Source organism: Osmerus mordax, chromosome 26, assembly GCF_038355195.1.
Source record: "Osmerus mordax isolate fOsmMor3 chromosome 26, fOsmMor3.pri, whole genome shotgun sequence".
In the NCBI taxonomy this organism is placed as follows: Eukaryota; Metazoa; Chordata; class Actinopteri; order Osmeriformes; family Osmeridae; genus Osmerus; species Osmerus mordax.
In genome coordinates, this window is record NC_090075.1 from 670169 (window position 1) to 681780 (window position 11612).

The 11612-nt window shown below is 51.2% G+C and overlaps 2 protein-coding genes and 1 non-coding gene across 7 annotated transcripts; 1 reads left to right on the plus strand and 2 right to left on the minus strand.

The window, feature by feature from the left end:
- Positions 1-1803: 1803 nt before the first annotated feature.
- On the minus strand, positions 1804-4097 carry im:7152348 (uncharacterized protein LOC559250 homolog). The gene is made up of 4 exons (XM_067230042.1): positions 4016-4097; positions 3005-3589; positions 2737-2838; positions 1804-2338 (listed from the first exon to the last, which is right to left on the minus strand). Exons 2-4 carry the CDS (start codon positions 3352-3354, stop codon positions 2293-2295), a joined length of 498 nt encoding a protein of 165 aa, XP_067086143.1. The 5' UTR covers positions 3355-3589; positions 4016-4097; the 3' UTR covers positions 1804-2292.
- Positions 4098-4764: 667 nt separating this feature from the next.
- On the minus strand, positions 4765-4836 carry trnap-cgg (transfer RNA proline (anticodon CGG)). The gene has a single exon. It is a non-coding gene; the product is annotated as a tRNA-Pro (tRNA).
- Positions 4837-5152: 316 nt separating this feature from the next.
- On the plus strand, positions 5153-11403 carry cep63 (centrosomal protein 63). 5 transcript variants are annotated; one of them, XM_067229916.1, is made up of 15 exons: positions 5153-5399; positions 5559-5736; positions 5845-5940; positions 6704-6799; positions 7101-7214; positions 7347-7454; positions 7556-7714; positions 8269-8399; positions 8550-8696; positions 8819-8921; positions 9155-9352; positions 9548-9634; positions 9797-10002; positions 10082-10337; positions 10897-11403. In XM_067229916.1, exons 1-15 carry the CDS (start codon positions 5356-5358, stop codon positions 11077-11079), a joined length of 2106 nt encoding a protein of 701 aa, XP_067086017.1. In that variant the 5' UTR covers positions 5153-5355; the 3' UTR covers positions 11080-11403. The 5 variants fall into 5 exon arrangements, with proteins under 5 accessions (XP_067086017.1, XP_067086019.1, XP_067086018.1 ...); XM_067229918.1 differs by having other exon boundaries at positions 10172-10337; XM_067229917.1 differs by having other exon boundaries at positions 8819-8912.
- The last annotated feature ends 209 nt before the right edge of the window (positions 11404-11612 follow it).

Sequence of the window (11612 nt, forward strand, 5' to 3'; positions counted from 1 at the left end):
ATAAAGATGTCTTATTACCAAAACATGTGACTCTTGTTTTGACCTTTTTTTTCCGGGTACATTGAGTTCAATGTGCAACAATGTGTTTATGTACAAAGTACTCATCTTATTTTAAATATGTGTTCAAAGATTACTGCTAATGTACATCCACATCATGTGGCTGAAAGGGTCTGATGGTACGTGTTGCAACACGCCCTGACAATAAGAATAAGTTAACAAGTTTCTGGGTCAATAAAGGTACAGTAACAGCTAAACTGGAGTTTCCATTTTGCTTGCCAAGCGTACACACAGACCTGGAGGTGTGGATCAGGTTGTATGAGAACATCCTCCTGAACAGCTCTGTCATAGAAAGCTCTGAGTGTGACGGTTGTTTTGGAGGGAATGCTACCAACTTGTTCTCTGCATATTCAACCATAATATTGCCCCAGGGTGCTCATTTGCATAAATGCAGGACCCCCCTTTGGCTGAGCACAGATCAGCTGGTGGCAGGTCAATGAGCACACAAACTCACATGCACACACATACACTCCACCATGGCTTGAGACTGGCGAATCAGATCGCTCAGGTCAGACACCACACAGCACATGTAGCAGCGCTTAAAGACCTCGACCAAACAAAGAGATGCATACAAAGATGATTTTTATGTTAAAATTGATTAATCGACCAAACTCTATGGCCCAGTTTCCCAGACATGGATTAAGCTTAGTCCTAGACTAAAACATTTTCAATGGAGATCTTCATTGAATTCTTCTCTTACTTCAGGACTAAGCTTAATCCAAGTCTGGGAAACTGGGCCAAAGACAGTGTGTTGATGCCAACATGCCTAACACCGTGGCAGTTAGTCGTTTTAAACACCTGTCTACATAAGGCCTGTTGTTTCTCCCACCCACGCAGGTGATACTGCGCCTGCCCCGGCCTGCACACCATCCAAACCTGCCTCAAACCTGCCTGGCGACAAACGATCCTCTGACTCAGCAGGCCCGGCATCGTTAGTGGTTTTATTTTATTTTGCTCCATTAGGTTAAATGGCTCAAAATTTACTTGGTAACTTTTTAGTAAATGTAGCGCACTGACACAATATTTATATTTATTTGTTTGTCGTTTTTCGCACATCAACGTAAGTATTCAAACCTCTTTGCCCTGTCGTGACCAGCGCTAGTCCTGAAGGGTGTTTGTTTACATGTAGGAATAGTCGTCATTAACACAATTGGAGCTATCCCATTTGCATGGACGGATGATCCTGCTCACTGGTCTAATATCTCCAAACGTGTAGCACTGGGCAGATGCTCAGTGAAAAGAGCTCATAATCCACTTAACATGGGTGAACGAGTCCTTTGTGGCTGGTTATTGTTCTGATTCAAACCCACCTAAGTAATCTTGACCGTGTTACAGCGTTGAGAAATCCCCCACTTGTCTCACTTGTATTTTCTCTGCCGCTTTAATGTGAAATGTGTCGTGAGGGATTTGGAAACGACGCCTGGCTGGTGAGGCAAGAAGTCGATTAGCTTTTCTGGGTTCGCTGCTTCTGAAAACAAAACACATTAAAATATGCTCGGCTCTTTCCTCACATGTGACACAATTAGCTCCGCATTTGAATAGAGAAATTAATCTAATTGTTTTGTGTGTGTGTTCGGTGTTTTAGGTTCTTATAACTATCAGGACATAGACTATAGCTTCCGATGCCAGATGGATGCCGATTCTAATGGTTTCGTGAAGGGACAGGTGAACTGTGCAATGCGTGATGAAGTCACAATCAAATACGTTAACTGAGGAGGGTAAACGACAACACAAAGAGAAGTTGAATTCTTTCAAATTATTTTTTTAATCAATAATAAACGTGGGCTTAAATACAGTGGGCATAAATACAAAGCTGACAATAAATTAAATAGCCGTCTTGCAAACGATTGAGGTTGTGGGGAGGGATGGAGGATGGGGAGGGAGACATCTTTAGAAGGCCATCTGTTGGGTGGGAAGGCCCAGTCTTCTGAGGCACTGCTCTGTTGGGACAGCTGAACCAAATCCCAGAGTACCAGCTGCAAGGAATTAAGGTTGAAATATCTACTGGAGAAACAAGGTTACTGGGCTGGTTTCACTGCCTCCTGACAGGGCTGCCGGCTGGCCCAGACTCCCAGAGAGGGCCCTGTTTTCCTGGTCCCCAGAGCTGTCCTGGAGGGTCAGGGCTGACTGAGTTTCACCAGGAAGACAACACCAGACAAGGGTTCTCTTCCGGAAGGGCATGTGCATGCGGGGGTGTAAGCATAACGAGGAACTCCGCTGGTGTCGGTTTCCTTTCTAGAAAGTGTCTTCCGTTGAAAGCCTTCTCCAAGATTTCATCTCCCTGTGAAACCAAACAAACACAATGTTATTGTACCAAACACAGCAACTGGCAAGTGACTACCCAGTTCAATGCAGTACATTTATCAATAAATGAAGGTAAAATAAATGTGAATGTCTTGTGACCTAACTGTTGTACAGTGATGATGAGGGTGAGGTGGTAAACAGAAGATGATAAACAGTAGGTGAGTGAAGAAACAAAGAGAGATTGCAGCTAAACTCCGTCTTAGTCACTTGTGTGATTTCTCAAGGTGTTTTCCATGTCACTCAGCAGATACAGTATGGTTTACATTCTCATGATGAAACATCTCTCTCGGTTTTGCAACATATGAGCTGCAGCCTCACATAACGAGCTGTACAATGTGACAGAGATAGAGGAAGATGTGAGTGATTGGCACGTACACGCTGCCCCCGGGCACGATCCTCTCCTGAGGCTTATTCAGACTGAAGCTCCTCAGGAAGCCTGGAAACTTCAGCTTGGTCCTCGAGTGCTTCGAGGAGGGGCTGTGAGAGGAGGCAAAGAGATGTGTTCATGTGTTATGATGTGCTACGGTGTCATGCGATGTCCACACAGTGCACGCGCTGAAGAGAGGCTGGGCTGTCTGAAGTTTCACAATAAAAACATCCCTGCATGCACACCACCTACACACAACAACAAAACAGCACTCACCATTCTGCCTGTGAGGAGCGCTGTGTCTGTCCACTGGCCTCCGCCTTCTCTTCTTTGCCCCCCGCCCCCTCCGCTTCTCCCTCCTCCTCTCCCTCTGGCTTCTCTGGTATCTGCTCCCACAGTCTGCTGTCGACCCAGAGAGCCTCGCTGAGGGTGCGTCCTCGGCCCACGCAGGTCATCTGTCGGCACATCGGGCAGACCACCGTCACCATGCCGCTCTTGACCTGAGACATGGTCTCCAGGCACGCTGCGCAGAAGGTGTGTCTGCAGTGGAGCACCCTGGGGATGCGCTCCTGACGGGAGAAGCGCTGCAGGCACACGCCGCAATCCCCGTCCTCGCACAGAACCATGGCTGGGGAGAGCTGGGGGGAACCTGGAGAACCCTGCAGAGAACGTTGAAGGGGAGAACCCTCGGGGGAGAACCTGGGCTGCAGCACTGGACCCCTGGCTAGGGTTGCTGGAGTGGGGAGGACGAAGATGACCTGGCAGAACGGAGACTCTTCCTGTCAGCTGACCTGGAAGGGGATCGTGTGATTGGGTCTTTAAACAGGAACCAGGCGGTTGACAGGTTGGAAGGTAACTTCTCTATAGAGACAATCAGAACAAAAGACATCTGACAGTGAGAATCAGTGTTTGAGAACAATGACAATAATACATGGTAAAAAAGAGAAGCGTTATATTATGAAAAGAGAAGTGACTGAAGTTCTCTCCAGTCAACTCTATAAAGAATCCTTAATGAATGTTTTTAAATAAATCTTAGATGCCTTCTATGGCTATTATTTGATGTTAGTCTTAAGTTCAAGCTATTTTTAAAGCCTAAGTTTAAAATGTATTTAAGCCAATACTATGTAGGACTAGAGTGTTTGAAAATCAATTATTTGAGAACTAGCACTTGACTTCCAGTAATATACAATCACTTTAATCATTTCAATCTCAATTACAGTCTAACAAAATTAACAGTCTAACAGAAATATAACTGATAATCAAACAAAGCTGATATCCAGTACTTACAATAAAAAGCGATTCCTGGGCTACGGTTGGTGCCAATGCAGATCTACTCCAAAGACGCGAGTTATCAGCCGGTTTACACACAGGGAACACAGAGACAGGGAAGTGGCCCGCTGTTCTGCCTCCCTCCTGTTTAAAGCGTCTGTGTTGTGGGGGCGGGACAGCGCTGTCGCTCCGCTCCTCTCCTCCCAGGGCGAGCCCAACCGGCACAACAGCTGTGCCGTCGCAGGAGACGGCCAGAGACAGTCCTCTGACCCCCCCAGGCACGGAGGGGGGTCGAGGGCTCGGCTTCGCTGGCTCACTGGCTGGTAGCTGAGGGCTTTTGTTTGTTTGACAGGGGACAGGTGGAGAAAGGGAAAAGGAAGGGGGTGCGATGGAGAGTGGGCACTGATGTGTGTGCAAAATAAACAGAAGCGACAACAATTAAAGATAGCATTTTGGCTATTTAATGTTTTGTGCCTGTTGTTCCAGTCCTTCTGAATAAACTTGTAATGATAGTGATAAACGATTTGTGTGTATTTCATACCAAGCGTTCAGCTAACTAAGTCAACTTGATAATATTGGCTTGATAAGACAATATAAAGGACAGCTTACATACTGCCATCCTCAGGAAACCCAAATTACTACAGGCAAACACGAGGCGTAGTAATATCAAATCCACATTACGTTGGGCCACAAATATTGTTTTTTTTGTCGGGTAATAATACGTTTTGTCCTCCATCTCCGTTTAAGATGGTTCAAAATGAAAATTTGGGCTCGTCCGGGATTTGAACCCGGGACCTCTCGCACCCGAAGCGAGAATCATACCCCTAGACCAACGAGCCACGTGCACATAGTGGTATTTTACGGGTTTATAAATCTTAAAAGGGAAACGTTATTTGATTACTAACGATTTATTCCACTATGTAACAGTAATTGTAATGTAACATCCATAATTAGTTAGATATTTGATCACTTATCTCTACACTGTTCTGAGCGTTCATTTATATTTTAGACGTCTGTTCTCTTGAAACAGAGTCTACAAAGTTCTGTATGATAAGTCCCATAATGCTGTGCGCACTGCTGTTGAGCGGTAGAACTGTAAACACCAGTCAAGTCTCACAGATGCTAACCAAGCCGTCAGGTAGCTGTGGTAACTACATAACTAACAAGCAATACTGTGTGTGAAATGTTACGTTAGATATCTTCTGGCTAGACATGTAAGTTACGTACAATATCAGTACTTTCCAATGGTCCCAGGTGGATAGCTTAAAACCTGTGTCTTACAAGTTAGCTAACGTTAGAGAGCTAGCTCACAATAACAATTAGAAAGTCGTTGAGGACACATTTTCTAAGGTTCTGAGATGGAACGGGCCTTTTTGGGGTCACTGCAAGACCATGAAGTTGGGTAAGTAAATGAGTTAATGACAGAATTGTAGTTACTAGCTAGTCTAACTAATTGATTGCAGGTAAAGTAGCTAGCTAGTATCATTGGCCGCGTTAGCTAAATAACACAGGTCGTGTCTAGGTGAAATCTCGTCTTGTTTTGTCTTGCTCCCTGTGATAGCTCAGTGCTGTCGTCGTGCGAGCCGGAGCTGCAAGAGTTGATGAAACAGATAGACATCATGGTCAACAACAAGAAGAATGAGTGGGAGGCTGAGATTCAGGCCATGGAGTTGCGTCTGCAGAGAGGCGAGCAGGAACTGCTGTCGTCCAAAACTCTTCTAGACCAGCGGAACTCAGAGGTACAATGATCTCTGGTGCATTCGTAAAATGTAGGCTCTACGTTTCACTTTGATTTACAATGTCAACAGTGATGTTGTCTTGTCCGTATCTCTCCATGGTCCTGTGAGATGTTGAGAGTGAGGCAGGCGGTGGTGTCCCTGTTAGACCTCCAGGGAACAGGGTTTCGGATGTTGCGAGAGGTAGTGGAGAAGAGACGACAGCAGGTGAACACGCTGTGAAGCAAGCGGCTTCCTGCATGGGATCTGGCCCATATCCATCAACTAAATGTGTGTGGCGCTCTTGAACATGGATGGATGAAATATTTTCATGGAAGCACACTAATAGTATGCATTTAATGCAAATGCTTAAACAAACTGATAACGCAGCACACTGTTGTTTAGAGACTTACTGGATGAATGAATTTATAGAAGTTATTTTGGAGTACTTTGTGAATTTGCACTTGGTTTGTATTTTGAGAACATCGGGTCCCTTCATGATTGAAGCCTGACAGAAACGGGGTGACGGGGGGACAACCCTGCATGACTGTTCATGTTCCTGTAGAGTGTGGTCTCTAAGTGAACCGGCCTGGGCCCTTTGCTGCATGTCTTCCTCGGTCTCTCTGTCTCTCTCTCACCCTCTCTCTGTCTCTCTCTCACCCTCTCTCTGTCTCTCTCTCACCCTCTCTCTGTCTCTCTCTCTCACCTTCTCGCTCACCCTCTCTCTCACCCTCTCTCTCTCTCACCCTCTCTCTCTCTCACCCTCTCTCTCTGTCTCTCTCTCACCCTCTCTCTCACCCTCTCTCTGTCTCTCTCTCACTCTCTCACTCGCTCTCTGTCTCTCTCTCTCTCTCTCTCTGTTTCTCTGTCTGTCTCTCTCTCCTTACTGTCACACTTCACTTAAAACTGTCTGTATGAAAAATGCCCCCAAAATATCCAAAACAGAACAGATGAATGTCCGTGTGTCTGAATCGTCCCTGCGTGTCCACAGGTGGTCTCGCTCCGCAGGGATCTGCTGGAGGTCCAGGCTGGGAGACAGGAGACAGTCGCCAAGTACGAGGAGCAACTTCTGCACTTCCAAGATGAGGTGCCCAGTCAAGACCCATGAGAGAGAGGGAGAGAAAGAGAGGGGGAGAGAGAGAGGGGGTGAGAGAGTGAGAGAGGGGGGTTGAAAAAAGGTTGACCAATTACAATTTTATTTTTTGAAAGGTTGAAAAAAAAAAAAAAAAAGTTTTGTAAAAACGTGAAACTTATACTTTCACTACTGCAGCCTCTCTACTCAGTTGTAGTACAAAAATCCATATTGTAGCCAAATTCATCTCATGTCCAGACTTACTTCTCCACGTTTCACCCCTCCACCCTGCTGTGCCTCTCTTCTCTCACCACAGTTGTCTAAACTAAAGCGCAGCTACCAGAAGCTCCAGAGCAAACAGCAGAAGGCGTCTCTCCAGGGAGCCAGGGACAACGGCTCTGAGGTCGCCCGCCTCAACGGCAAGCTGGAGGTGCAGCACATCTCTACGAACCTCCACACTTCTACTGATGTGTTTAACCAGTGTTGATGTGCTGCAGTCATGGAGCTGGCTGGTAGCTCCCCCTGGTGGCTGACTGAGGGCTGCTCCTGATGTGTTGTGCAGGAGTTCCGTGGGCGCTCGGCCCAGTGGGTGCTGGAGAGAGCTCAGCTCCAGAAGCTAGTCTCCAGGCTGGAGGCCCAGAGGAAGACTGAGCAGAGCTCCAACAGCAAGGTGACGGGGAAAACATGCATGTAGGATGTCCAACTTATTTTATATAATATCACAACAACACATCTTAAACAAAGAGTATTTGTGTGTGTGCATCCTGCCAGGCCCAGACCCCTTGGCTGCAGGAGGCGGCCAGCAGGGTGGAGGTGGAGCGTCTGCGGGGCCAGCTGCAGAGAGCCCAGGACACGCTGCACGGCCAGGAGCTGGAGCTGGAGCGCCTGCGCCTCCTGCAGGAAGGAGAGCCCTGGGGGGAGGGCAGCAGGGTAGGACCCAGCTGGAGGGAGGGCAGCAGGGTAGGACCCAGCCGGAGGGAGGGCAGCAGGGTAAGACCCAGTCGGAGGGAGGGCAGCAGGGTAAGACCCAGTCGGAGGGAGGGCAGCAGGGTAGGACCCGGCCGGAGGGAGGGCAGCAGGGTAGGACCCGGCCGGAGGGAGGGCAGCAGGGTAGGACCCAGCTTGGGGGCTGGTGGGCAGGCAGGGGAGAGAGGTGGGGGCCCAGTGTAGGGCTTGCAGAGCTGGTGGGAGGGCAGAGCTGGTGGGAGGGCTGGGACAGCCGCTGCCAGATACAGCTCTCAGGATGATGTCATTGTTTATTATGGGATGTTATTATTGGCTGCCGGTATGTTAGACTCAAGGTTAGACAGGATTAGAATGGTGGGAGGAGTTTTGGAACGAGGTGTGATGGAAACAGACCAAGCAGGGCAGCTGGCATGTGAGCAGGTTGGATGTGTGTCTTGTTGGAGGGTTCATTTCTGTGCATGATGGATATGTTGATTGGTTGATATGTTGGTCGTGTGGTAACCGTGCTCTACATCCAGGTGTGTTCGGAGGAGAAGGAGGGTCAGCGTGGCCCCCTGGTCCCCCAGGGCCCCAGCCTGCAGCTCCAGCAGCTACGCAGTGAGGTGTCGAGGCTCACCCACGACCTGCATGCCAAAGAACTCACCATCAGGTGGGTGCAGGTCCAGGGGCTGGGCCTGTTACCATCTCATCAGAGCTGGCAGGAGTTGTATTGCATTCAGAATGACGTGTGGAGAGTGTTTCCATCATTGGCGTCCCCTGTGTGGGTTTCCTGTGTGTGTGTGTGTGTGTGTGTGTGCAGGGCCCTGGAGGACTGCCTCGGGGCCCAGGGGACGTGTCCGGGGGTAGGGACGCTCCGTCAGGACCTGGAGCTGACGTCCACCCAGCTGCTCGCCGCCCGCGCCTGTGAGGGTCACCTCCGCGCTGAGCTGGGCCGCCTGCGAGACAGGTAGAGTCACCTCTGTACTGACTCAGACAGGTAGAGTCAGCTCTGTACTGACTCGGACAGTTAGAGTAGTAGTGTACTGGATGTTATGAAATTGTAAAATATATTATGAGTGTTCCTGTCAGAGTGGAGACCCTGAGCAAGCAGAGAGGAGAGATGACCAGGAGGGAGCAGGACCACAGGCTGGCTGGAGAAGATGTCCTCCACTCAGCGCAGGAGGTCAGGAAGGTGAGAGGGAGGGAGGGAGGGAGGGAGGGAGAGAAGGAGAGAGGGAGGGAGGGAGGGGGAGAGAGGGGGAGAGAGGGAGGGAGGGGGAGAGGGGGAGAGAGAGGGGAAGACATGCAGAGAGAGAGGATGGGAGAGAAAGAAGTGGAGGAAAAGCAGCTCTGAAACACTAGAAGCTGACTTCCTGTCCCTGACTTCCTGTCCCTGACTTCCTGTCCCTGACTTCCTGTGTGCAGCTGAGGGAGGACCTCCTGCGGGCGGAGCAAACTCGGAGCGGCCAGGTGGAGGGCATGAGGAAGGAGGTGTCCCAGCTGACCAATGAGCTGCACCTGCGTGACATCACCATCGCCACGCTCAGTGGCTCCGCCTCCAGCATGGAGCGGCAGCTGAGAGGAGAGGTGGAGCGGGCGGAGAGGCGCGCTGCAGAGCTGAAGGTAGGGGGACGCTCTCCTGAGGGGGGTGTGTGTGTCTGGTATTGATGAACTACCCTTGTGGTGACCAAATGTCCTCACAAGTATAGTGACACAGGAAAAACTTGTTAGAGATACAATTTTGAATGGAAGTGAATGCTCGGGCCCCACTAGGATAGAAAAACAAACTTGTGTGTGTGTTCCCTCTGGGCTGGCCAGGTGACTCGGGTGCAGCTGGAGACGTTAAAGATTGAGAACCAGCATCTGAACGACCTCCTGGAGAGGGTGGAGAAGCGCTCGCCCCAGGTCTCTGCTTCCTGTTTAAGTCTTGACAGAACAGAACATGATTTCACTTAGTCTGGATCGTCTTGAATTGGTTTGTCCCTCGCCTTGATGTCAGGGTAGGAGGACTCTCCCTGACTCCTCCTACCCTCCACCCCCTCCTCCCCCCTCCTCCTCCCCCCTCAGAAGGACGAGTGTTCTCTGGGCTCTCTGAGGGAGAGCTATGTGTCGTCTCTGGCCAGTCTGGAGCAGGAGAACCAGCAGCTGAGAGAGGGGCTGGCGGCGGCCGGGGCGAGGCTGGAGGCCAGCGCTCAGACCTGGCAGGACAAGTACCAGAGAGCCCTGCTTCACGGCCCTGCCAGGCCCGGCCACGCTGCCCCCACTCTGGACAGGTACACCCACACACATACATACAGAGTCACACACACATACAGAGAGGTGTGGTCAGCCTAGTGGTGTTGTCTCGTCCAGGCAGGAGGACATCCACAGGCTGTACAGACAGCTGGAGAACCTCTCCCACTCCTCCCAGCAGCAGAACTCCTCCTCTGCCTCCTCCTCCAGCTCCTCAGAGGTGAGGCAACACAAACGGGATGGATCAAAGCTCCAAACTGCTCCTAGTGGATCCTCTCCTGGTGCTGGTGCTGGTCTTGGTGCTGCTCGAGAGGCTCAGTGTTCCAGCTCAGAGGAAGCCCTTCACCTGCTGGCCAGTGAGGAGGTGTTCCCCATGGTGAGACTGGGTCCTACCCATGCCAACACCTCAGTCCTCACCTGCCCTCACACCTCAGTCCTCACCTGCCCTCACACCTCAGTCATCACCTGCCCTCACACCTCAGTCCTCACCTTCCCTCACACCTCAGTCCTCACCTGTCCTCACACCTCAGTCCTCACCTGTCCTCACACCTCAGTCCTCACCTGTCCTCACACCTCAGTCCTCACCTGTCCTCACACCTCAGTCCTCACCTGTCCTCACACCTCAGTCCTCACCTGCCCTCACACCTCAGTCCTCACCTGCCCTCACACCTCAGTCCTCACCTGTCCTCACACCTCAGTCCTCACCTGTCCTCACACCTCAGTCCTCACCTGTCCTCACACCTCAGTCCTCACCTGTCCTCACACCTCAGTCCTCACCTGCCCTCACACCTCAGTCCTCACCTGCCCTCACACGTGGCTAACCTAACCCTGGTCATGTAGTCTGGCCTAACAATGTCTACATGCCACACAATAATAATGACTAAACATAGTAAGTAGTGTGTTTGTGTGTTGACGGTTTCCCTCCCGTCCTGTAGGGGCGCTGTGCCGCCTCCCCGGTGGAGGCAGTGGCGTCCCGCTTCCTGGAGGATGAGGAGGAGCGCTCCCAGCAGCTCCTGCTGCAGCTCGACGCACACATCCAGGGTCTGAAGGACGACAGCGCCCGCACCCTCCTCCGCTACGCCCAGCCCGACAGGAAGCAGGAAGTGAACAGGAAGTGAACATGAAGTGAAGGACTGGACCTGAGGAGGTTATGGGCACGTCCTCGGCAGCCTCTCCTCCACCCAGCTCTTCTGCAGCGGGGGCTGGGTCCTGCCAGGATGGATGACTGGTAGTGGAGCATGGAGGCCTGTGACTGGTAGTGGAGCATGGAGGCCTGTCTGAGGAGTGTGTGTGTGTCTGTCCAGCCCCTCCTCTCCTCCTGGTGTAACCAAGTCCTGATGGAGGAAGGTGAGCACTGTACCAGTCTGTCATGACCTCCTCCCTCTCTCATCCCTGTCCTCCTTCCCTCACCCCTGCTCCTTCTCCTCCCTCCCCTCCTCCTCCCTCCCCTCCCCTCCCTCCCCCCTCTCCTCCCTCCCCTCCTCCCTGTCCTCCTTCCCTCACCCCTCCTCCCTCCCTCCCCTCCCTCCTCCTCCCTCTCCTCCCTCTCCTCCCTCCTCCTCCCTCTCCTCCCTCCCCTCCTTCTCCTCCCTCCCCTCCTCCTCCCTCCCCTCCTCCTCCCTCTCTCATCCCTGTCCTCCTTCCTTCAACC

Coding starts and splice junctions, on each gene's coding strand:
- cep63 (XM_067229916.1), top strand. CDS start 5,356: ATGGAACGGGCCTTTTTGGGGTCACTGCAAGACCATGAAGTTGG. Junction 6,800..7,100: donor TTCTGCACTTCCAAGATGAG/GTGCCCAGTCAA, acceptor CTCTCACCACAG/TTGTCTAAACTAAAGCGCAG. Junction 8,922..9,154: donor CAGCGCAGGAGGTCAGGAAG/GTGAGAGGGAGG, acceptor TCCTGTGTGCAG/CTGAGGGAGGACCTCCTGCG.
- im:7152348 (XM_067230042.1), bottom strand. CDS start 3,354: ATGGTTCTGTGCGAGGACGGGGATTGCGGCGTGTGCCTGCAGCGCTTC. Junction 2,839..3,004: donor CGCTCCTCACAGGCAGAATG/GTGAGTGCTGTT, acceptor CTCCTCTCACAG/CCCCTCCTCGAAGCACTCGA. Junction 2,339..2,736: donor ATCGTGCCCGGGGGCAGCGT/GTACGTGCCAAT, acceptor TTGGTTTCACAG/GGAGATGAAATCTTGGAGAA.